At 45.0% G+C, this 25480-nt stretch overlaps 1 protein-coding gene across 2 annotated transcripts in view; it reads left to right on the top strand.

The window, feature by feature from the left end:
- Positions 1–25480, top strand: part of ATP6V0A4 (ATPase H+ transporting V0 subunit a4) — a 76271-nt gene that overhangs the window by 13283 nt on the left and 37508 nt on the right. The window contains exons 2-12 of one of the 2 annotated variants that reach the window (XM_080818290.1): positions 7651–7745; positions 8761–8864; positions 11077–11210; positions 12338–12416; positions 12693–12787; positions 16518–16643; positions 17105–17199; positions 18261–18387; positions 20253–20335; positions 21177–21270; positions 24178–24390. In XM_080818290.1, coding sequence (XP_080674416.1) covers positions 11094–11210; positions 12338–12416; positions 12693–12787; positions 16518–16643; positions 17105–17199; positions 18261–18387; positions 20253–20335; positions 21177–21270; positions 24178–24390 — 1029 coding nt within the window. In that variant the 5' untranslated portion in view covers positions 7651–7745; positions 8761–8864; positions 11077–11093. Of the gene's footprint in view, positions 1–7650; positions 7746–8760; positions 8865–9056; positions 9276–11076; positions 11211–12337; positions 12417–12692; positions 12788–16517; positions 16644–17104; positions 17200–18260; positions 18388–20252; positions 20336–21176; positions 21271–24177; positions 24391–25480 lie in introns of those variants that run through there. The other variant, XM_080818289.1, reaches the window with a different exon arrangement.

The raw sequence follows: 25480 nt of genomic DNA, 5'->3' as shown, positions 1-25480 counted from the left end.
AAATATCGGTTCTCTGAGTTTTGCAGATCTCCCAAATGCTGTCAATTTTCATCATACAACCACTTCAAAAAAAAATCACATTTATAAATATCCCCCACAGAAATATCCGCATCAGAAAAGTTCTCAGCATTGAGAAGCTGTCAAGTTCCTGTTGGCGCATAAAAGTTTTCCAAAATTTTAATTGTGGCTTGAAAGTTAGAATTTCATCATTGGCAACAAACAATGTCGGTTGTTTTCCTTTGAAATGACAGAATCGTTTGGATCGGCTCTGAGAATGCGCCCGCCAAATGCCTCTGTCTGAATAAGCATCACTTGTCAGCTGTTCCTCCAAGGAAAGATGGTGTTTTATGAAAAGAGCAGCTCATTTCTCTGACAACTCACACCAGCGCTCTCCTGACTTCATACGCCAGGGATGTGCTTTCTGGGTGCTTTCCATTTTGTCCCCCAGGATATTAAAAATAAAACAATATCTTATGGTTCGCCTGGACCACGGCTCTGCCTGCTGGGGCTCTTGCCTCCCTCCCCACCCGCTCTGCATTTACCACCCCCGCCCCTGGCTGTGGACCCATCAAGGGCACTGGCCGCTCTTGTGATAAGCCACAGTCCTTAATAGGGTCCACGGCTTGTGGCTGTCCTCCTTGGGCTTGTTGCACCAGTGCAATCCCACTCCCTGGCATTCCTTCTCTTTGCCCTATATATCCGGACTTTTTCCCCCAAGGAAAAAGTCAGGTTGTGCAGCCCAGAGAGCTGTGCTCTCTTCTTCTGTGTACCCATCGCAGTTATTACACATTTGTCCCTGTGGTTATTTAATAATCTGATTACTGAGACCAGAGTGTCTCAGCTCTTGGAGCCGTGCTACCGGGGTTCAAGTTCCCGCTTTACCACTTGCTAGCTGAGCGACCTTGAACTTGTCACCCGTCTCAGATTCCTAATCTGTAAACCAGATAAATCACAACAATGAGGATTTAAATTATACCTATTTCTTCAGGCTTTTTCTTACATCAGGCCATAGAAAACCTCATCTGGATATTAGCCATCGAAATTAGGATTATTATGTTTGACTGTCCTGCTAGACTTCACCAGAACAGGAACTGTTTGGTCCACATTGTACCTTGTCTCGCACATCATAGTTACTCAGTACTTTTGAGATAATTTTCTCTTATTGTCAATGAAAATTTAGTTTTAGTTAAATGTTTGATTTTCTTTAAAGTAGTCAATGGGGGAGCGCCTGGGTGGCTCCGTTGTTAGGCAGCTGCCTTTGGCTCAGTTCATGATCCCGGGGTCCTAGGATCAAGCCCTTCATTGGGCTCCTTGATCATTAGGAAGCCTGCTTCTCCCTCTCTTACTCCCCCTGCTTGTGCTCCCTCTCTCGCTCTCTCTCTCTATCAAATAAATCAATAAAATCTTAAAAAAAAAAATGGGATGCCTGAGTGGCTCAGTGGGTTAAGCCTCTGCCTTCAGCTCAGATCATGATTCCAGGGTCCTGGGATCGAGCCCTGCATCGGTCTCTCTGCTCAGCAGGGAGCTTGCTTCCCCCTCTCTCTCTGCCTGCCTCTCTCTCTCTCTGTCAAATAAATAAATAAAATCCTTTAAAAAATAAATAGAATAGTCAACGGATGCCAATTAAAAAAAATCAAGTGGTGCAAAGAGTTTATCAAAATAATGATAAAGTCTCCTGCTCCCTTCCATGTGCAATTTTGTTCCCTTAGGATTACTTTTGTCTAGTTTTTTCTTCCTGTGGTTACTTTCAAAATCTCCAGATAATAAGCTACTATTGCTATTCTTGATTTCTCTGTCTTAGACAGTATCTATTGACTTGTCCACTGCTTTAGTTATGGTCTCTCCTTCCTCCACTAAAACGCAAGCTCCACGAAAGCAGTGACTTGGTTGTGTTTCCAGCTGTTCTGCAGAGCCTAAAACAGAGCCCGACCCATTGTAGGTGCTCCCCAAATAACCGTGGTGCCTGAAACAGAGCCTGACATATTCCAAAATAACCGCGGAATGAGTAAGTGGCTACATCAAGACACGCTTCTGGAAGTTTCTGTAGATGCTTAGCCTTTGGCTTGGCGAAGCACCAGTAATACTCCATGGAAATGAAATGCGCCCTATTTCTATCTTTGCTCTTGCACAACTGTTATCTCTATCTCTTCTCTGATCAGTTTCCATATCTATTTTACAACTTACCCAGCTGTGAATATGAAGCCCGCTCAAGTTGCCATTTCATTTTGTAACATTGTATCACTAAGGACTGACAAGTTTTCCCCCAAGGAATTTTTTGTATTGTTTCTCTCTTTATGGACAACAACTATTATTTGCAATGCAGAAATCCATAAAGCTCTAAAAACAAAAAACAGTTTTTATGGACTTGGCAGCACAATCTGATCTGATTTAACACGAGGCAGGTATGATTTCTATTGATTCTTCATAGTAAGAATGTAAATATTTAAGTACAGACGGATTAACATGCTTTGACTACAGGGTGCTGCCCCCAAGACCCACAGGGATATAATATATCGTCTGTATCTGGCTTAACTTTCTAAATAGAGAACATTCTGAAATCTGCAAGCCATCTGTCCCCAAGGTTTAAGATCTGTATCAAGAGCATTATGTGTTTGTTACAGAAATATCAGAGAATAAACAAAAGGACTAAGTACATAAATCTAGATCCAAACCCAACTCATTGTTATGATTTCAGGGTATTTCCTTCCACATCTTTCTGTGCGGATTATTCTGTTGAAAAAAATTCAATGATACTATATATACACTGTTTCATAAAATATTTTATCAACAGTGTTCCAAAAACGCATTTCCTTGTCAGTAGAACGCTTTTCATGCTGTTTTAATAGCTACTCTGTATTCTACCACACACATTTAACCCCCTTATCCTTTCCTTCTTCTGCAAAGTGGCCCCTGAAAAGGGTTCTGCAAAATCTCCAGGGTTCTGTGCACCAGTCTGAAAACCACCAATCTGGCTGGTGTCTTCATTTGGCAGTAAAGAAACTGAGTCTCATGATGGGGAGCTGTCCCCGCCCCCACCCTGGGGCTGCTCAAATCTCTTGGGCTAATTTGATTTAGAACACACATCTCCAGAGATTGATCTCTGTCCTCTCTCCACGGTATAATGACAGCTAAGGACAAGTCTTCCTTGCTCTTACCAAAATCTTAAAATTTTTTTTTATTTTGAAATAATTATAGATTTCACAGAAAGTTATAAACAGAACAGGGAGATCTTATACCCCTCACACAGTCTTCCCCCATTGGTTACATGGGGAAATTGACAATGACATAAAGCTTGTATATGGTTCTATGTCACTTTTATCACATGTGTGAATTCACACAACCAGCCCCATAATCAAGACAGAGAACTCTCCTGTCATTGTGAAGTTTTCCCTCGTTATCCCTTCAGAGACCTGTGCACACACACCATCCCCCCACCACTCCCAGCAGTCCTAATCCCTGACAACGGCTAGTTTGTTCTCCATCCCTATCATTTTCGTCATTTAGAGAATGTTATATGATTGGAATCATATACCACGTGACTTTTTAGATTGGTTTTTGTCACTTAGCATAATCACCTTGGGACCTACCCAAGCTGTGTTTATTGATAACTTATCGCTTTTCATGCTGAGTAATATTCTAACACATGGATATGCCCTAAGTAGGAAATTTGGGTTGTTTCCAGTTTTGGGCTATTACAAAAAAAGCTGCTGTGATTGATATATAGGTTTTTGTTTTGATGAATGTAAGTTTCCATTTCTCTGGGATAAATGACATGAGTGTGACAGCTGGGTCCTAAGGAAAATGCCTGTTTAGCCTTTTAGAAAACTGCCAGACTGTTTTCCAGAGTATAGCATTTCACATTTCCACTGGCAACGCGTGACAGATCTAGTTTCTCCACATTTTTGCCAGTGTTTGGAATTGTCATAATTTATTATTTGAGCTGTCCTAATAGGTATATACTGGTATCGCATCATGGTTTTAATTTGTATTTCCCTAATGCCTAGTCATGTTGAACATCTCTTAGTTACCATCTGTACGTCCTTTTAGGTGAGATGTCTCTTTATGGCTTTGGCCCATTTTCTAATTGGATTTTTTACCATTGAAGTTTGAAAACTTGATAATTCTAGTTGAGTCCTTTATCAGATACGTGCCTTACGTATATTTTCTCCCAGTCTTTTAGTCCTTTTTTTAAAAAAAAGATTGATTTATTTGAGAGAGAGAAAGCATGTGAGTGGGGAGAGGGCAGGGGGAGGGACAGAGGGAGAGGGGGTCTTAAGCAGACCCTGTGGTGACTGCAGAGCCTTTCCTGGGGCTCAATCCCATGACCCTGAGATCATGACCTAATCCAAAACCAAGAGTCTGTGCTTAACCAACGCACCACCCAGCCTCCCCTCTTTTTATCCTTTTTACAGGATCTTTTGCATAGAAAATTTTTGTAACATTTTTTGGTTTGTTTTATGGATTGCATTTTATATGTCTTATCTAAGAATTTTTCTACTAAGCCCTTGGTTCTGAAAATGCACTACTATGTTTCTTCTCAGTTTTATAGTTTTACATTTTCTTTTCTTTCCTTCCCCTCTTTCTTCCTCCCTCCCTTCCTTCCTTCCTTGAGTTAGAGCGCATGGGCTTTCACACACGGAGGAGGGGAGGGGCAGAGCATGAGAGAGAATCTCAACCAGACTATCCATTGGACGAGAAGCCTGACTTGGGGCTCGATCTCCCAACCCTGAGATCATGAGCTGAGCCAAAATCAAGAGTGGGATGCTTCACTGACGGAGCCATCCAAGTGCCCCTAGTTTCACGTTTTAAATTTATGATCCATTTTGAGTTAATTTTTGCAGAGGGTATGAGGTTTAGGTCTTGGTTCTGTTTTTATCCCATGGATGTCCAGTTGGTCTAGCACCATTTGCTGAGAAGGTGATCCTTCCTCTACTGAAACGCGTTCCACCTTTGTAAAAAAAAAATCAGTTGACCTGATGTGTGTTATGGGTTTATTTCTGGGTTCTCTATTTTCTTGCATTCACCTGTGCATCTATGTTTCCATCAGGACCACGCTCTTGACTGTTGTAGCTGTACCATAAGTCTTGAAATCAGCTCGAGTAGTTTCTCCTACTTTATTCTTCTATTCATTAGGCCTCTGCTGATATGACCCTCTCTGGGAGGAGAGGAGTGCCTGGTTACTGCTCTTCACAAGACCTCCACACCCCAGTGAGGGGGTGGTCCCATTACAGATGGACAGTCGGGGAAGTTCTCATTAGCTCTCTTCTGATACCACCTGACGAGGCTAACAAGGCGTGCCTTATTATCACAGGGTGGGACTGGGAGTTCAGGCTCTGCACTTGGCCTTCTCTGACATAATACTAGGGGTGTCACTTTGGTACATCTGGGTGAGGGTAGAAGTCTATCTTTCTACTTGGGCTTTGCCGGCATGAATGGGCATGGGACCACAGTTTTTTCTGTGGTGTTCGGCTGAATTAGAGTGATTATTATCTGGAAGTCTTCTTTCTTGCTAGGCTGCCCCTTTCCTGATCCCTTGGCTAGAGAGAACAGGCTTTATTTGGGATTTTTTTTCGATCTGCATATCTTGCTGCAAGCCTAGAATGTAATAGGCAAAAGAAACCCCAGAGAACTCACCTCTGTCGTTTCTCAGACCCTGAGTTTCCTAAAAGGTCTTCTCTCTACTTATCAGAGCCTTCTAATATTTATTATGTATATAATGTTCAGAATTTTCTGTTTTACTTATTGGGAAGAAAAAGTATTTCTACTCCATCTTTCCAGAAGCAAAAGTCAAAGAAATTTTTTTTAAAAAGCGAATCAGGGACGCCTGGGTGGCTCAGTTGGTTGAGCGGCTGCCTTCGGCTCGGGTCATGATCCCGGCGTCCTGGGATCGAGTCCCACATCGGGCTCCTTGCTCGGCGGGGAGCCTGCTTCTCCCTCTGCCTCTGCCTGCCTCTCTGTCTGCCTGTGCTCACTCTCTCTGACAAATAAATAAATAAAATCTTTAAAAAGCGAATCAAGGGGTGCCTGGGTGGCTCAGTGGGTTCGGCCTCTGCCTTCAGCTCAGGTCATGATCTCAGGGTCCTGGGATTGAGCCCTGCTTTGGGCTCCCTGCTCGGTGGAGGGCCTGCTTCCCCCTCTCTCTCTGCCTGCCTCTCTGCCTACTTGTGATCTCTGTCTGTCAAATAAATGAATAAACTCTTAAAAAAAAAAAAAAGCAAATCAAGTAAGGAATGTCGTTCCCCTGCTTCAAAATTTCCAAGTGCTTCCGAGTGTGATTAGAATAAAATCCAAATTTCTTATCGGCCCCTCAGAACAACCCCTGGCTTGGCCCCTGCTTCGGCTCCGACACACTTGCCCCAGCCACACTGGCTTCCTTTCCGTTGCTTGAACACGTTGCGAGACAACACCTTGCATAGGTGTAAACAGGGACTTTGCCTGTCCTGAGTGGCTGTGTGACCTCCAGCCACTTACTTAGCGTTTTTGTGCCTCTATTTCCTCGTATGTGACTTGAGACTAAGAACGCCGTCAACCTCATAGGGTTATTGAAAAGACGAAGTGATTGACACATGTAAAGTAATGAAATGTGCTCTGCTGGCATAGGGACAATGCCCAGTGGCGGCGGGGAGCACTCAAGAGATACATTAGCTATGGGGATGAGCGCTTGCGCGGCTGGCTGTTCCTTGCTGCCTGGCTCCCTTCCCCCAACTCCTTTTGTGCAAGCCCGGCTCGTTTTAATCCTCTAAACCTCAGCTCCATGGCTGAGTTTGCTAATCTAAAGTAGCCTCTCCTCCTTTCTCTGAAGCCTAGCCTTCTATAATTGGCTCTTTTCATAATCTTGCTAATTTCTTACTTGTTTACTGTTTGTCTCTTTCCTTCTGGACACAAGCTTCATGAGGACCTTGTTTCTTACTGCCCTATCCCCAGAGCCCGGAACAGAGCAGCACATAGTACAGTCTCAATAAATATTTACTGGATGGATGAAAGAATTCAGGTCATTTATGGTTACACACTTATGACACAGGATGCTGCAAAAGACATTATGCCACCTTAAAAGTTTTTTCATAGGATGAAGTTCCTAAACTGGGATCACTGGGTCCAAGGATATGCAAATTGCCTTTTTGACAGATTGCATTAATTTATTGTCTGGCAGGGGTCCTATGAGCGTGCTGCACATCTACACCATCCACTTAGGGCTTTTAGGAGGAAAAAAAAGCAAGCCTTGAAATACAGTCTCCCTCCTATACTTCTTTTTTTTTTTATTTTAATAAACATATAATGTATTTTTATCCCCAGGGGTACAGGTCTGTGAATCGCCAGGTTTACACATTTCACAGCACTCATCATAGCACATACCCTCCCCAATGTCCATTTCCCCACCACCCTCTCCCGACCCCCCTCCCCCCAGCAACCCTCAGTCTGTTTTTTGAGATTGAGTCTTTTATGGTTTGTCTTCCCTCCTATACTTCTAATTCACAATAATTACCTAATATTCCGTTATACTTTGCAGAGAAGGGCACTGGGAGCCTGGGGTTAAATTGCTTCCCCGGGGTCGCACAGGGTTAATGAGAGCTGGGATCCCGGCTCAGGCAGTTTGGTTCTAAACTCGGCTCTTAACCCTCAAGATGTGCTTTTTCTCTCTGTGTCTTTCAGTGAGTCCTGGGCCCCGGGACGTTTGAGGACAGCTGCCCCATCCACGGACAGGGAGACACAGCGACCCCCAGCTGGACAGAAGAGCAGAATGAGAGGTAGGCAGGGGAAGGGGCAGGAGGAGGGAGGCATCGGGTGGGGGTGTAGGGGGCTGCCCCTTGCCTCAACTTCCCCTGATGAGAGAGGCAGAACGAGCGTTGGTCATTCTCCTTGTAGTTTTCCGTTTTAACCCTTCAGCTCTGCCTTGTTGCTCCTGAGTTCAGCCTTCCGAACTTGGCCCTGGGGAGTCTGCCCGCCAGGGATTCTGCCCTGTTGGGATGCGTGGCTGCGGCCAAGAGACCCAGCATTGCCTTCCCTACAGGCCCCGTCACAGGCCACCTGCTCCGGCAGAGGCCCTGACGTTCACGCCCCCAGGTTCAAACAGCCCCTGCTCGGCTGATCACCCCACACTCGTCACCCTGCGGCCTCCCAGGCTAAAGGTCCATTCTGCACCACATCCTCAAAGGCAGTAGTTCTGACTTGATGATGCCGAAGAATCCCCCGAGGGCGTTGTTGAAAAGACAGATCTCAGACAGCCTGGGAAATGCAAACATTGACGGGATATTGGATTTTAAGGAATTATTGGTCAAATACTAGGGGTGACCGTGGAATCACATATCGTAAATATGATTATGTACCTTCTAGAGATACATACTAAAATACTTTAAAAGACATGATATGTGTGGGATTCGCTTCAAAACAGTCTGGGCTGGGTAGGAGAAGCGGGTGAGGGCCCTTATGATACAGAATTCAACAGGCGATGCTGTCCGTGGGGCTTCCTTCTTGAGTTCTCTATACTCTCGCAGATGCCTCAGTTTTTCCACAATAAAAAGTAAAAGACAAACAAACAAAAAAATAGCCCCCCGCCTGCCCCAATAAACGGGGAAGACAGGAATAGGAGTGAAGGGTGATTCCTACATGTGGCCCTGACTCTGGTTACCTGGGTCAGGCCAGAAGCGTGTCTTTTCATCGGTGGATTCTCTTTTAAAAGTAAAGTGTTTTCAAAGACGTTGTGAGGATGGGGGGGGGGGGCGTGCTATTCTTTTCATTTCCAGAACGACTTCATTTTTACAGTGACAAGGAGTGGTTGGTGTGCTTCGTAGACACGCTGGAACGTCGTCTCTAGGGCCCTTCGAAGGCCTCTAGGAACCTCTCCCAAAACTTCTGCTGGCTGCGGGGTGAGTTCTTTTCCTTAGAGAAGAAAGTCACCGCTTCCCGGTGGGGCCCCGAGGTGGTGGCCCTGGGCACAGGTGGCTGGGGGAGGGTGGGGGTTTGAGCAGGGCTGGCCGGTGAGGCAGGTTTGTCCTCGCCCACGGGCAGGTGTTGATACAACAGAGCTCACTCTGGGCTCCGGAGCACCTGGGGAGGAGGAGTCCTGGGAGGGGCTGGTGGCCGCAGGGAAGCCACCTGACGAACCCCCAAGCCAGGCTGGTCCCGGCCTGCCACTCACAAGCCCTGACCAAACACCACTGGCCAGGGGCGGCGGGGGGGGGGCATGTTTGGGGGCTGTTGGTCTGAGGAAGCACCGAGAGCGGCAGCCCTCGCCCTGCTGCAGACACCTGCCTAGGACCTGCTGGGACAAAGCTGGGGTAAGAAGGCTTTTCACCCTGGGTTCTTGGTCTGCTTGGTGCTAATGTATGTCTGTCCCTCTTCTATGGAAACATTGCCTTCTTTACCAGAAGGGGGAGTATGAAAAGTTTTGATTCATCTAGGTGTCAAAAGGCAAAAAATGGAGGTTCAGGCCAGATGTTTGGGTTCCAGCCAGTACATTGGGAGCTAGCTTCTGAGCACCGGCTTTGTGGTTGAGCTAGACTGGTGATAGAATGGAAAACGTGGCAGAGTTTACTAGCCAGTGGGCAACACAAATGTTAAATAAGTAATTGCTGGTGATTTATATTCTGGGATTTATATTCTGGGGATGCTTGGTTCACCTGGTGTTGGTGGTGGTCTGGAAGGGCTTATGGAGGAAGAGGGTCCTGACACTGAGGTGGGATTATGTCGGGTGTGTGGGATATGGGTAGGGGGCAGAGTGAGGTTCCAGATCTAGGGGAAAGTGTGGACAAAAGTCCTGAGGCAGGAGGGAGCTCTGGGAGAAGTTCCATGTGTCTGGAGAGCGACGTGAAGAGAAATGAAGCTGGAGGGGAAGGCAGAAGCCAGATATGCAGCCTTTTTTTTTTTTTTCTTAAAGGTTTTATTTATTTATTTGACATACAGAGATCACAAGTAGGCAGAGAGGCAGCTGGAGAGAGAGAGGAAGGGAAGCAGGCTCCCTGCTGAGCAGAGAGCCCGATGCAGGCCTCGATCCTAGGACCCAGGATCATGACCTGAGCTGAAGGCAGAGGCTTTAACCCACTGAGCCACCCAGGTGCCCCGATATGCAGCCTTTTTGTTGGACAAATCGAGGGTTTTAGCTTTATTTTATGAGAAATAGACATAATAGAAAACTTAAAGCAGGGAAGGGATAAACCCAGTGTCTGGCAAACAGTATCTACTGTATACATTATAAAATGAAATGAGCGAAGGGGGCCCATTCTGGAGGTGTGGTAGTTATTCCGGAAGGTCGGTCTTTGGGGCAAACAATTTGTCTTGGCAGTGGCAGCACAGTGCAGAGGGTCTTTGATGAGAATGGATTCTACACGAACACCCTTTTTCCCTATAGAGGACATACAGATTTATTTCATTCTGGCTGACTGCACTGGGTTCTGGAGGTCAGCTTAATCACTTTCCTGGTGGTGGATATCTAGGTTAGATCCATTTATTACAATTATTATATACGATGTTATCAGAAACATCCTTGTGCATCCATTTTCCCATACATTTCCAAGTTGGTCTGGATGAAGAGCGGTGGAAATCCGGGGTCATGGGTATGAGTAATATAAAATTTGATAGACACTGACATATTGCTCTCTGAAAAAGCTGCACAAACTTGCACTTTAAGTACTAAGTGTATGAAAATGCCTGCTCTTTCACACTGTCTACAATAGGAGTTTATAATCATATTTTTTAAAAAGATTTTATTTATTTATTTGACAAAGAGAGATCACAAGTAGGCAGAGAGGCAGGCAGAGAGAGGGGGGATGCAGGCTCCCCGCGGAGCAGAGAGCCCGATGCGGGGCTCAATCCCAGGATCCTGAGATCATGACCTGAGCCGAAGGCAGTGGCTTAACCCACTGAGCCACCCAGGCGCCCTATAATCATATTTTTTAATCCTTCACCAATCCAGTAGGTGGTGAAAAGTGCTATCTTGTTTTTGTTTATATTTTTGAAATTAGGAGCCATTCCTGTTGGATTTTTTTTTCTCATGTTGGATATTAATATAATGCAATGAAAGCCAGTTCCGATCTAAAGTTTCTATGCCCTTATTCTCTCCAACATCTTTTTCTCCCGCAGACCAAGGCTGTGTCAAGATGGCGTCCGTGTTTCGCAGTGAGGAGATGTGTCTGTCCCAGCTGTTTCTCCAGGTGGAGGCTGCCTATTGCTGTGTGGCTGAGCTTGGGGAGCTTGGATTGGTTCAGTTCAAAGATGTAGGTGCTGCATCCTTGGAAGGCCAGAGGAAGGTGGGGTGGGAACAGACGTCACTTTCACACCACTTTTCAGTAGTGAACCAAGTGCGGGGAGAAGAGCCGTGAGCCGGGATAGATGGAATTCCATTTGGTTCTAGTTGTTCTGGCTAAGATATGGGATAACATTGAGCAAGTGATTTGCATATCTGTTCTCCTTTCCTCCGTATGTATCTCCTCTCTAGGAATGTTCTGAAGCTCTACTACAGTCAGTACTTGTTAGACGACATTATACGTTCTTTCCTAAGTGGTGTCTTCGAAGAATTTGATCTCTCCGATGGGCCTGTAGATTACCAAACCTTGTTCCGAGGACAGAAACCAGTACTTCCTAATTAGTCAGTCTGAGGACGAAGTATCCTGCGGCACACCGTCTCCCTACGGTGGTTATTCTAGGGCCACGTGGTCTTGAGTGTGATGTTGGGGTATTGTTTCCCAGAGGTGGTTTCCTTACCAAGCTTTTTGGAATCTGATTTAGAAAATTGGACTCTTTACCCCTTTACTTCCTCACGAAGATCACGGTCAAAACTAAGCCCCTGCAGGGAAGGGTCATGACTTGGTCTTTGCATCCTGAGTTCCTAGCATAGGACCCGATGGGAGGTAGCTCCTCAGTGACATTTACTGGGCAGGAAGCAGTTTTGTTGATGATTGTGGTAATTTTGGAAGCAGCTATGCAATTTCAGGAGCCTCTCGCATTCATGATTCCACTGAGGCTTTCAAGGCTCATTGGGATGTAAATGCCGCTAAAAGTAAGGAAACCGTGTCAGTGGGAGGACTGTCTCTTAGAAGTGTAAGAAGGCTAGAGCTGAGGCATTTGGGGGATTAAGAGTAACATTTAAGAATTTAAGAACATTTAAGAATAACCCCAAATTACATTTGGGGGTGTGAGACTATCAAGGTTTTTGCCTGTAACTCACGTCTTGTGTGTGGAAATATTTCCTAAAATGATTCCAGCAACATTTTCCAGCATTAAAAAAAAAAAAAAACAAAAAACAAAACAGAACAAAAAAAAACACAACAACAAAATAAACCAAAGGGAACATATTGATGGCTGTTGATACCAACGGGCGTCTTGTGGTTTCTCCCCATGCTAGTTGAATGTGAACGTGAACAGCTTCCAAAGGAAATTTGTGAATGAAGTGAGGAGGTGTGAGTCACTGGAGAGAATCCTCCGTAAGCCGATTTTCTGTTTACTGTCTAAATGGGAACTGGTGGGGAGGTAAGTGGTTTGCAGGACTGGATTATAACAAACATGTCCCTATTTGAGTAGGGGCAAAGTGTTCTTGGGACAGCGTGGGGCAGGGAGGGTTGGGACCCAGATGCTGTAGCAGGTCCAGGGAGCAATTTGGGCAGCCGAGCCGGCTGAAAGTCGGCTGTCTGCTTGGATCCATTTCTCAGGTTAGAAAACACAATCCCCTTGGGCCTTCCGGTGGGGGTTTCATCCCACAGGTTTTCTGGAAGATGAGATGCAAAATGAGATCGTGCCTCAATTGCCTGAGAGGCCCCCACCGACCCCTCTTCCACGGGAAATGATTACGCTGGAGGTATGTTGAGCCAAGAACATTCTAGCCGGCGGGCTTCCCTCTTTCTTTTCCTCGCTACTTCCTTTTATAAAACACTGACTGCCTGCCATGTACAAGGTTCCTTAGAGAGAAAGAAAAATATGGCCATGCCATCTAGAAGCTTCTAGAGGAGGTAGTGGAGGAAGGAGGGAGGGCTGGGCAGTGGGAGAGGATGTCAAAAGGTAGGCAGAGCCAGATCCTGGAAGGCCCTGCAGATCTTGATTTTTAAAATTGGATATTTTATCCTCAGAAAAGGAAGGGCCCACTAAAGGAGGCAGGAAGGTAGGTGGGGAAGCTTCACTGCCAAGCCTTATCTCTGCCTGGGTTTGTTTTTTCCTTTTACGATAACTTCAGATTCTTGAAATTTTTGAAGCTGTTGGTGGTATAAATAAAGATACTCTAACAGAGAAATGAGGCTTGCAACTCCATTGGAAAAAAAGAGAGAGAGAGAGAGAGAAAGAAAGAAAAAAAAAGAAAAAAAATCAATGTGTTTGGTATTGGCTGATGGTTGGTTTTGAAACTCTACCCGCTCATACATTCATAGTCGTAACCAGTTAGATAAGGTGCAATTGGATATGTGCCAACAGTCCCAACTCAGTATTTTCCTCTTGGGTATTATTTATTGTTGTTGCTTTTAAAGATTTATTTATTTGTTTTGGAGGGGGAGAGAGAGCGGGTGTGGGGGGCCGAGGGAGAGGGAAATGCTTAAGAAGACTCTGCCCAGAGTGTGGGGTCTGAGGCAGGGGCTCGATCCCACGACCTTAAGATTATGACCAGAGCTGAAACCAAGAGTCAGAAGCTTAACTGACTGAGTCATGCAGGCACCCCTGGATATTATTTACTGTAAAGATGAAATTAGAACAACACGAGCTTATGAGTAACAATATCTGTCTAACCATTGATCAAGGGGACGGACTGATTCGACTGATGTAGCAGTTAGTGGGGTGTTCCCCCAGCATCCCTAGGGAGGGGAGTCCTTCTGGCTAGAGTACACAGTTGGCTTTGGGCCCTTGTCTGGCAGAATTTCTAAAGAGGCTTCATAACAATCCTAGAAGAAGTATTAATTTAAAAAGAAAAAAAATCTACCCACAAATCCATCATCTCAGCAAAAACTGCCTTTTCTGTTTTCAGGTTTTGTCCTTATCAGCTATATATTTATGTAATTATTATATGTCCATAATCTACATTATAATTTTCTCCTTTTTGCATTTACTATCGTATTATAAACTGTTTCTTAAATAATGCACGATTTTCCAAAGTGTTTTTAAAGGCAACATTATTTTTAATAGAATCATTAAGTGGATAGAGCAAATCGTTAAGAAATGGGGATTTCATTTTTTCCCCCAACTCTGCGCCACTATAGTTAGTGTTCAAAATTTAAGGTAGTGATGGGGGCACTGGGTGGCTCAGTGAGCTAAGTGTCCGACTCTTGATTTTAGCTCAAGCCATGATCTCATGGTTGTGAGATTGAACCCTATGCTGGGCTCTGCACTGAGCTGGGAGCCTGCTTAGGATTCTCTCTCTAAAAAACAAAAAAAATGAAAGTAAAAAATAAAACTTCAGAATTTAGGTTAGTGATTATCTCTGGGAGGGGAGGGCATGGGATGTGACTGAAGTTGGGTGATGTGTATGTGGGGTTCATGTTGCAGTTCTTTCCACCTAACATATGTAAAATTTTCCATTATAAAAAATGTTAAAAATTCAATTTTGTCTGATACTAACATGCTTTTGAGGGTAACGGGGGAAGGAAACTAATATTGAAGGATATCTTTGTTTTACTGTTTATTTTTTAATCTCTTTGATAAGGGTGTCACTTAGGTAGATTAAAAGAAATCTAGCATGATAATCTCTGTCTTTTACTAGGTGACCTTAATCCATTTTCACATATTGTGGTTGCTGATTTACTGGCAATTGTCTTTGTTAAATATTGAGTTGATAGAATAGAATTTTTATGTGTAAGGTATAAGGAGTAATGATATAACAAACATCTAGTGCCATCACCCTATATGACATAAAAGTTGACCACAGTGATGCTCTTAAAGCCTTCTGCGTACCCCTCCCCTCCCCCTCCGTCTCCTCCCCCTTCCTTCCCCTCCCCACTCCTCCAACCTTGAGATTATCTTGTTCTGAATTTTGTATTTTTCTTTTCCTTGTTTCTTCAAAGTTTTATCACATATTTAGTCTTCTAAATAGCATATGATTTAGCTTTGCACATCTTAGTTTTATATAAATGGAATCATAATGTTTCTTCTTTTGCAACTTGCTGTTTTTTTTACATCATTTTATTTTATTTATTTATTTATTTATTTTTAAAGATTTTATTTATTTATTCGACAGAGAGAGACCACAAGTAGGCAGAGAGGCAGGCAGGCAGAGAAAGAGGGGGAAGCAGGCTCCCCGCTGAGCAGAGAGCCCAATGCGGGACTCGATCCCAGGACCGTGAGATCATGACCTGAGCCGAAGGCAGAGGCTTAACCCACTGAGCCACCCAGGCGCCCCAACATCATTTTATTTTTTAAGACACCATGTTGTTTCATGTTTCTGAAATTAATTTGTTTTCACTGCTGGGCAATGTTTCTTTTATTGCATGTACCATACTTTATGGAACTTTATTCATTTACTGTTGATGGGCATTTGGATAAATGAGAAATGAGCTTTCATATTCTTAAATTATATACCAAACTTAGCACATTCATGAATTGTGTCCAATAGAGACTTGATCTTTACCTATTAGATTTTGAATTTCAATACCTGTATCTTACATTTCTAAGATTTCTTAATGATTCCCCTTTTATATTTACCTTCTCTTTCATTTTAGGACATGTTGGTTTAATAATTTCTTGGTGTGTGTGAGTGTGTGTGTGTTTAAGTGGTGCCTTCTCTTACCTCTTTGAGCTTTCTAAAAAAAGCCTTAGGGGTGCCTGGGTGGCTCAGTGGGTTAAAGCCTCTGCCCCGCGTCGGGCTCTCCGATGCATTGGGCTCTCCACGCATCGGGGAGCCTGCTTCCTCCTCTCTCTCTGCCTGCCTCTCTGCCTACTTGTGATCTCTGTCTGTCAAATAAATGAATAAATCTTAAAAAAAAAAAAGCCTTAAATTCTTTTTCAGACTAATCCATAAAAATAATTTCACCCAATGTAAATTTGTGTTCTGATTGTTTATTTTTTTTTTAAATTTTCTTATTAGATTTCTTCTTGAGCTTTGTTTTGTGTGCTCATTTTGGAAGGAAGATTGTTTTTTTCTTTGTTTTTGTCTTCTCGCCTGTTGTGCTCACATTTCTCTCTATAGCTTTTTTTATTTGTTTGTACCTGGTTCTCCAGACTCCAACCCAGAACTAGAGATTCCTCTTTTTATCTTTCATCATTACAGCATGTTTGAAGCAGAAGGAATTCTCAACATGTAAATTCACTCCAGCTTCCCTTTTTTAGTGTTTTAAATGGGGGAGAGACATTCGATTTGCTCAAATGCCTTGGTTTCTTTAGGAAGCTAATTCTCATCCCCCCAGAGTGTTTTCTAATCCTCCCTATTTGATGAAAATGTATCGAGCTTCTAGCTCTACAGTTATTTCGAGTTGGACTAAACATGCCACTGGACTTCTGGCTACATTATGATACACTGAATTCTTCTTTAATATTTATTCATTTGTAGTGGTTAATGTACAGTAAATATCTCCGTACTGTCTGCCTGCTTCCCCTTCTTTTTCCATTCTGCATAGACTCTTCTAGAAAAACTAGAAGGAGAATTACAGGAAGCCAACCAGAACCAGCAGGCTTTGAAGAAAAGCTTCCTAGAACTGACTGAACTCAAACATCTCCTGAAGAAAACCCAAGACTTCTTTGAGGTTGTTATCTGGGGACTATTTATTAAAGGGACCTTTCCCCCAGAGCCTCAAGTTTCCATTTTGAAAACTGGCTGGTTGGGAATATGCTAAATCACACTTGTTTCTCTCCCATGTTGAGGTCGTTAGTGAGGGGGGGAGGGCATTCTGGGTGAAACATGGTGCCAATTTGAACTAAACGCAAAAATATTATGATGCTTGTTAGGAAATATGTGCCCTAAACACGCCACTAGACGTGGAAGTGAGAACGAAGCACGACAGTGAGTTTGGGCTGATTTGGGGTTTCAGTAGTGAGAGACCGGGGAACTTCATGATCTGGCAAAGACGCCTCGACTTTTTGAATTCTGTTAACCATCTGTGGAAAATTAAAGTTTTGTTAAAAATAGACAAACCTTTGCGATGTAGGGAGCTTTGAAGATCGCCTAAATACATTTAAGAGAAAGCAGGTTTCCTTTGACTTTCAGACGGAAACCAACCTCGCTGATGATTTCTTTACGGAAGACACTTCGGGTCTCCTGGAGTTAAGAGCGACGCCTGCCTATGTGTCGGGAAAGCTGGGGTTAGTGGAACTCTGCTCTGAAAGTTACATGTGGATGGGTTTCTGGTCCCCAACTGAGTGCCTGGAGTGTGATAGATTTCCCTGAGGGTTTGAGCAAGTGAATGAATGAATGAACATGCCACTGGAAAGAGGGTTATTTCACATGAATATAGACTTCCCCACAGTAATAAACCCAAGAGTAACCTTTTCCGGCTGGTGGAGTGGAAGGTAGTGCTACCTTCTTGTTAATGGTGAAACTAACATTCTGGGAGCCTGAAGACTACAAAGTTTGTGTTGTTCCTACATGAGGAGGTTGTGGGGAGAATTATTTAGATGGGTTTTCTCAATGGGTCCCTGCTTCCTTCTCTTGGAAATACTACATTGGCAATAAGACCGATTTGAAATTTGCTGTTTGAAGTGCAGTTGGCAATGAGGTAGCTATATGATCACATTGTCCATAAGAAGGAGTAATACGGTATTAAAATGCGTGATGATTCAAAATGGTGGGATTTCGTTCAGTGTCCAGTACAATGGATGGGTATGCATTGAAAACATTTGATCAGGAGGTTAGATAGGATCAGCGTAGTTTGAAGTAAAAGACCAATGAAAGTAACCATTTTAAAGTTAATATGAAAAGTTTCAACTGGAAATTATCTAGACACCAGGATGCTTTTAAAAGTAGAGATAAATGGAAATCAGTATGTCTGTTTCACTTCTAGTACATTATTTATAAAAATGCACAGAGCCTGTTGTTGAGTAGTTGGAACAGTTCCTTTCTTTAGTTAGGGTGCCCTAATGGACGGGCTGTCCTGTTTCTAGTTGCAAGTAAGTGACTTTGTAGTATCGGGGTGACTAAGGAAGTCTCAGCACATCAGAGGAAACAGGAGGCCAAAAGAGACTTGGGGCGAGTCGGGGCTGGGCTGCCGAGTGGCCTCGGAACCCCGGCCAGCTAGGGAGTCCTCCTCGTGCTCAGACGGCAGTGGGTCTCCATGTCGTGCTGGTGCATCCTCAGGTCCTACGGGGCCGTCTCCCTGCACCCCGCTCCCTGGACCTCAGCAACGCCTCCCGATCTGACTGCCCAGGTTCACGGCCGGGGTGATCAACAGGGAGCGGATGGCTTCCTTTGAGAGGCTGCTGTGGCGAGTGTGCCGAGGGAACATCTACCTGAAGTTCAGTGAGGTGGACACGACTCTGGAGGATCCCGTCACGGTGGGTGTCACGGGCTGCGGGGAACTGTGTCCTCAGTTTCCTGGGGCCCTCATCTGCGGGGGGGGGGGTGGTTCTCTGAAGCAGGGGTCTTCAGTTCTGTGAAGCTAATAGCCACTGCCTTTCTTTCTCCTGGCTTTTCTCTTCCCCCAATTTTTGTTAAAAAATATATATATATATAAAAGGTCAATTCAAGGATTGATTGTTGTGAGCACCCCACATTGTTGTGAACACCCCACAACTGTTCATACTTCCAAGATGCAGCTGTACCAGGTCCTGGAAACTTAGCAGCGCTCCTGCCCCATGAGGTCGCTGCTGGGTCTTCCTCACCAAGAGCTAAGAACTGGGTTCGGTCAGTGCACCCCAAGTTTCAGTGTGCGCCTGAGCAGGAGCGACCTGGGCATCTTGTTAAAACGAACCTTTGGAAATAATGTAAAGCAGCGCCCCCCCCCCCATTCTAAATAGTGTTCCCGGGGTTCCCATGAGCAGCTGTCAAAGTAACAATTCATTTTTATCTTCTTTTCAATTGATGCCCAAGATCTCCAGTGAGTTCATGTGACCTTGTCTATCTACTTATGGACTTTGTTTCCAAGTTTTCTCCAGAATCTAGACACTATGATGAGCATCTCTGTGTATGTCATTTTTATTTTCTTTTGATTTACTTCCTTGATATACATTCAGGGAAATAGGTTTACTGGCTTAAAGGGTGTGGGCATTTTCATGACTCTTAGTGGCTCCTGACAAATGGCTTTTCAGTGGGGCCATACCTGATCCCAGTGCCCTGAGTGGCATGTAGTGGGTACACTGGATTGGTTGTAACTTTTCTAACAATGGATTTCATTATTTTCCCTTTACCGCCCTCTACCCCAAACTAAGTAAGTGTAAAACAGCACATTTCTTTGCTTGAACAATTTCACGTATGGTTGTAAAATATATATCCTTTCTTGTGGATTATCAAACTTGGGCTTGAGAATCGCATTTTAATCGGAGTTCCTATGGACATACAGTGAATCAAAAATTAGACATGGCTTTACCTCTGTTAAACACCCACTCACCCTCGAAATGTAAATATTGTGTGTGAGTTAACTCTGGGGAGCTAGGTCTGCTATTTTCATTTTAAGCCTTATAATAATAACCTGGTTTCTCTCTTCTGCATGGTTTCTTGTTTCTGAACCCACCTCTTAAGTATAGCGTTAGAGCTGAATACGGGCTTGGCTGTGGTCTGGCTGGTGTAGCCAGGAGTGGGGTTGTTGTTTTAAGGCTGCCTTGGCCTCTCTTAGTGGCCTTGCCCTCAACCATAAAGAAGTATAAACTGAGATCAACAGGGAGAAGCTGATGTTTTCCAGTTGTAATGTTTTTTTAAAAAATTTTTATTTTGAGTGCCTGGGTGACTCAGTTAAGCATTTGTCTTCGGCTCAGGTCATGGTCCTGGAGTCCTGGGATCGAGTCATGCCCTGGGCTCCCTCTGCCCTTCACCCTGCTCATGCTCTCTCTCTTTTGCTCTCTTCCTTTTGCTCGCTCTCTCTCTCTCAAATAAATAAAATCTTTAAAAAATTTGTTTTTAAGGAATCTCTATACTTATAGAAATTAAACTTATACCCTGAGACCAAGAATCACATGCTCTACCAAGTGAGCCAGCCAGGCGCCCCTCCGGTTGTAATTTTTAAATTAAAAAAAAAAATCTAAAAACGGGGTTTTACATTTCTATTACATTATAACCAAAAAGAAAAAAATTGTACACATATATAAAATTACATATGTATGTTATCATATATGTTATATAAGATATAGTTTTATACAGATTAAATATATAGATAAAACTATATTTTATTTATATTTATATAGTTTTTACTGTTCTGATTTTCCAGAAAGAAGAAATTAAAAAGAACATATTCATCATATTTTATCAAGGAGAGCAACTCAGGCAGAAGATCAAGAAGATCTGTGAAGGGTAAGCGGCTGTTTGTGGCTCTTCCGTCGGTGATGCGGGTCACGATCAGGTGTGTGAGACAAAGTACTCTTGACTGGGGGTTCCTTTGAGGTCCCTCAGGATTTTAAAGCAACTCTCCTGCGTTTGACCAGATAGCGGCAAAAAGGCGACGGATCTTCAAGAGCTGTGGGAACAGGAGCAGAGAGGACTTGGAAGTAGACATTGTAACGACATCAGTGCGTTCCTCTCATGCCCTCTATCAGCTGCTAAGAAGCAGGCACACCTCATGCTGAGTTGCTTCTGATTCTGCAGAATCCATTTACTGCAGCAGAAATGATTTTGTAGACAGAGACGTTATTGCAGTAATATATTCTGTAGTTTTGTTTACCAAAAAGCTCCCAGGTTCGTCAGTTTGAGGGGAGCTCACTCACATAATGGAATCATAGCTTGAATTTAAAGAAGCCGAGCAAGGGGCGCCTGGGTGGCTCAGTGGGTTAGGCCGCTGCCTTCGGCTCGGGTCATGATCTCAGGGTCCTCGGATCGAGTCCCGCATCGGGCTCTCTGCTCAGCAGGGAGCCTGCTTCCCTCTCACTCTCTCTGCCTGCCTCTCTACCTACTTGTGATCTCTCTCTGTCAAATAAATAAATAAAATCTTTAAAAAATAAATAAATAAATAAAGAAGCAGAGCAAGGCATCAGGAACTCAAAACGGGGACTCATTTTCCGACTGCCGAAAAGACAGTTATTCTAGAAAAAGGTGGTCCTCTAACCAGAGACCGCAAGTGATGGCTTTGGCAGAAGGGGACGTGGGGCATGCTTTTCAGGGGTCACCCCCGGTGACCTTCGGAATGTCCAAAACACAGGTTCCGAGCCACCATCTACCCCTGCCCGGAGCCCGCCGCAGAGCGCAGAGAGATGCTGGCCGGCGTCAACGTGAAGCTGGAGGATTTAATCACCGTGAGTGAGGCGCTGAGGCGTGTGACCGCAGTGGGGACTGCGAGGGGGGCTACCTTTGTCATTTCCATGAAGTCCCATGTCCCAGGGCCCTTGCTTCCAGGCGGGCTGGAATGTTAGCTGCGCTCTCCCAACGATCACGACGGGAGATTTCGTCACCGGAACAGCGTGTTCAGTAAGCTGGGGGGTGGTGATTCTGAATGTCAGGATGGCTCTGCCTGGGCTTGGCATTGACCGCAGCCCCACTGAGCTGTTGGGTGGCCGGCCCAGTCAGACAGAAGGAGCCCTTTATTGTGAGCCCGGCCTGGGCCACAGCCTGTCTGACTGATTCTTTTTCCATTGACTCACCCAGTTGTTTGAGCAGACCAACTACTTCTGTAAGAACAGTGAGTGAGGCTAGTGTCACCACGTGAGCACACCCCAAATTCACAGCCTCTTGTAAGGTCAGTTGTGATCCTGGGTGGCACTCAACACTTATGGGATTGGAGCACTTGCTTCAAAAAGCTTTGAAAGGAATCCCCTAAAAGCAGCTGGGCCCACATCACGCTGCTCCCTATACTCATCGCTGTCCTGTAGAACTTTCTGTGGACATGCTGTCTAACCTGTGAGCACCATGCTGTGCCCACGAGCCACACAACTACAGAACACTTGAAATGTGGCTAGTGCAACTGAGGGACTGAATTTTTATTTTATTTAATTTTTAATTTAATTTAATAATAAAATTAATTTTATTAATATATTAATACACATTATATATTATATGATTATACATAATTATATAATATAAATTATATATAATAATACTGATAATATTAAAAATAATAAAATAAAATTAATTTAATTTTTAATTTTTTGGGGGGGTGTAGAGAGGGGCAAAGGGAGATGGAGAGAGAAAATCTTAAGGTGGGCTCCACGCCCAGTGCAGAGCCTGATGCAGGACTTGATCTCACGACCCTGAGATTGTGACCTGAACCAAAATCGAGAGTCAGATGCTTAACTGACTGAGGTGCCCCCTTGCGTTTTATTTTTAACTGATTTTTAATTAAATTTAAAATGTTCATGGCCACTGTATCAATTGTTAGCACTGTTCTGGATCCTCAGGGCGTATCTTTAGAGATGGGGTGTGTGAGTGTGTGTGTGTGTGTGTGTTGTGAAACTCTTAGAATAAGACATCTTTGCCTTCCGGGAAAAATCTGTGCTTAATTTCCTTAATCCCCTCTAGTCCTTCCTTGTCACTTGTCAAGGAGATTGTTGGTTCCCTAACGCAATTACCCTTGAACTTCTTTCCCCAAACACTCCATACTAGATTTTATGAGAGTTTCATGAGGAAAAGAAGTTACTCCACACTCATGTTCCTGTTGAGTATGACCTGGGGCGCTACTGGTGAAGGTTGCTGAGACGGGTACAGTGGTAGCACTAATCAGAAATGAATCCCATTCAATAAGTTCTTTGTGGGCAAAATCTTCCATTCCCTCCTTCATTAATTCACTGGCCGTTTATCGAAGACATTATATATATAAAGCATTTTGATAGATGTATTAATTTCCCAGGGCTGCTGTAACAAATTACCATAAACTGGGGGGCTTACAACAACAGAAATTTATTTTCTCACAGATCTGGAGGCTTGAAGTCTGAAATCCAGGTGTTAGCAGAGCCCCTCTTCTCTGAAGGCTCTAGGAAGGGATCCTCCCTCCCCTGTTCTGCTATGGTCCCAATGCGTGTCGCCCCCACTCCCAAACTCATATGTTATAAACCTAGTGTTCTAGGCGATGCTCTTTGGAGGTGAGGCCTTTGGAGGTGATTAGGTCATGAGGGTTGAGCTCTCATGAATGGGATTAGTGTCCTGATAAAAGAGGCCCCGGAGAGCATGCTTGCCCCTTCTACCATGTGAGGATAGAATTTGAAGTCTGCAACCCAAGAAGATCCTTGTCTAACCATGACGGTAGACCCTGATCTCAGACTTCCAGCTTCTGGAACTGCGAATAATACATTTTTGTTGTTCAAGCCACCCAGTATGGTGTTGTATGATAGCAGCCCGAATAGAATAAGACACCCCCCTCGTGTCTGGTGGTTGTTAACCATCCTTGGCGTTCCTTGGTTTGTAGATACATCACTCTAGTCTCTGCCTGAATCACACAAGACATTCTTCCCTGTGTCTCTAGATGTCCAAATTTCTACCTTTTTTTTTTTTTTTAAGATTTTATTTATTTATTTGACAGACAGAGATCACAAGTAGGCAGAGAGGCAGGTGGGGTGGGGTGGAGGGGGAACAGGCTCCCTGCCGAGCAGAGAGCCCAATGCGGGGCTCAATCCCAGGACCCTGGGATCATGACCTGAGCTGAAGGCAGAGGCTTTAACTCACTGAGCCACCAAGGCACCCCTACTTTTTTTTTTTTTTTTAATGGAACCCGGTATGGGGCTCGAACTCACAACCCTGAGATCAAGACTGGAGTTGAGACCAAGAGTCGGATGCTTAACTGGCTGAGCCACCTGGGCGCCCCTAGATGTACAAATTTCTTATAAGGGCACCAATCATGTTGGTTAGGGCCCACCCTACTCCAGTATGACCTCACGTTAATTGCATCAGCAAAGACCATGTTTCCAAATAAGGTCACGTTCATAGTTACCAGGGGTTAGGACATATCCTTTTCTGGGGACACAGTTCAATCCAGGACAAATAGTACTATGAGGAATTTAGAAGAAAAAGAAGATACAGTCTTTGCCCAAGCATTTTAACCTCAACAGGGGAAGATAAACTGCTCATGAGGGTAGACGGTGGGGAAGGGCGGCAGGCCAGAGGAGGGAGCCCGGGGCGGGAGGAGACAAGATGGCGGAGGATTTCCAACTTGCCACAGTGCCAGAGCTCCGCGTGAGTGTTCCTTGTTTCTCTGTGTGTTGTTCCCGGTCCAGGTCATCACACAAACAGAGTCTCACCGCCAGCGCCTCCTGCAAGAAGCAGCTGCCAACTGGCACTCCTGGGCCATCAAAGTGCAGAAGATGAAGGCCATTTACCACATCCTGAACATGTGCAACATCGACGTCACCCAGCAGTGTGCCATCGCCGAGATCTGGTTCCCAGTGGCGGACACCGGGCGCATCAAGAGGGCGTTGGAGCAAGGCATGGTGAGTGGCAGAAGGAGCGGGGAAGGGGACGGATGTGTCACGGACAGCCTCAGCAGTGCCCCCTCAGGCACTCAGAGGCTCTCAGCCTCCCACGTCCCACGAACCTCCCAAGGACTGTCTCCCTCATCTACGCAACTTTAGTTCTCAACCCAGGACTGGGCATCGATCAGAAATTCCTTTTCAGGCCAATAGTCAACATTTCTTTGATCTTCAGCAAGTGCGTATTGGCCACTGAGGTGCCAGTCACTCTGCGGGTTGTGACTGTAGATTCCACAATCCAGGTGATGTGGGTCCGTCTGTTCCCTCACGAAGGTCACAGCCTGGCTGGAAAGACAAATAACCAGACAACTGTGCTCACTGTGTGCCCACAGCTGTGCTCAGCACTAGTGGGGGTCACAGCCTTCGTCCTTCACCTCGGCTGATGGTCACTGTGCCCCGGGAACAGATCTAGGGCCAGGTGGGCAGAACAAGACCCTTCTCCGACAGACTTTCTAGAAAGGAAGACAGATAGTAAGCATATCCATAACTAGTGTGATTTCAGGCAGCCATGGTGGTGAGCAGGCAGGAAAGCGGGGGACGGGGGAGGATGGGGAGGGGAGGGGAGGGGAGGGGAGGGGAGGGAGGCTTTGCTCTGATCACCTACTCACCCTGTTGGGGAAGAAGGGAATGGTGTCCGATGGCCAAGCACACATCACCTGTTCCTGGACACACGAGACTGGCAGAAGCTGGTGAGTCCCGTGCACTTAGAGCCCAGGGGAGGAGGACAGCACACGCTGCACACGGCCACATGGAGGTTGTACTTGGGGCTTGCACTGGGGGCAGAATGAGCCAGCAGGGGTGATGCGGGGCAGCCTCCTGCAAGAAGAAGGGGCCCTCGTTTCCATGCAAGGACGTGAGGAGATTGTTTGAGTTTATTTCTGGGGTGGTAGGGAGGTGGAGGACTAGGCAGGGTGCAGCTGGTCTGGCCCATGGGAGAGCGAGCTGGCTGGGGAGCCCTTCCTGCTTGGTGGCTGGCGAATCCAGTGGGGGCAGAGGAACTCATGGCTTGGCCTTTGGGACCCTGTGAGACTGGAAGATGTCAAGGTGGCCC

This window comes from Martes martes (genome assembly GCF_963455335.1).
Source record: "Martes martes genome assembly, chromosome: 11".
Lineage (NCBI taxonomy): Eukaryota > Metazoa > Chordata > Mammalia > Carnivora > Mustelidae > Martes > Martes martes.
Note: the sequence above shows the minus strand (reverse complement) of the source record. Positions and strands in the feature narration are given on the sequence as shown.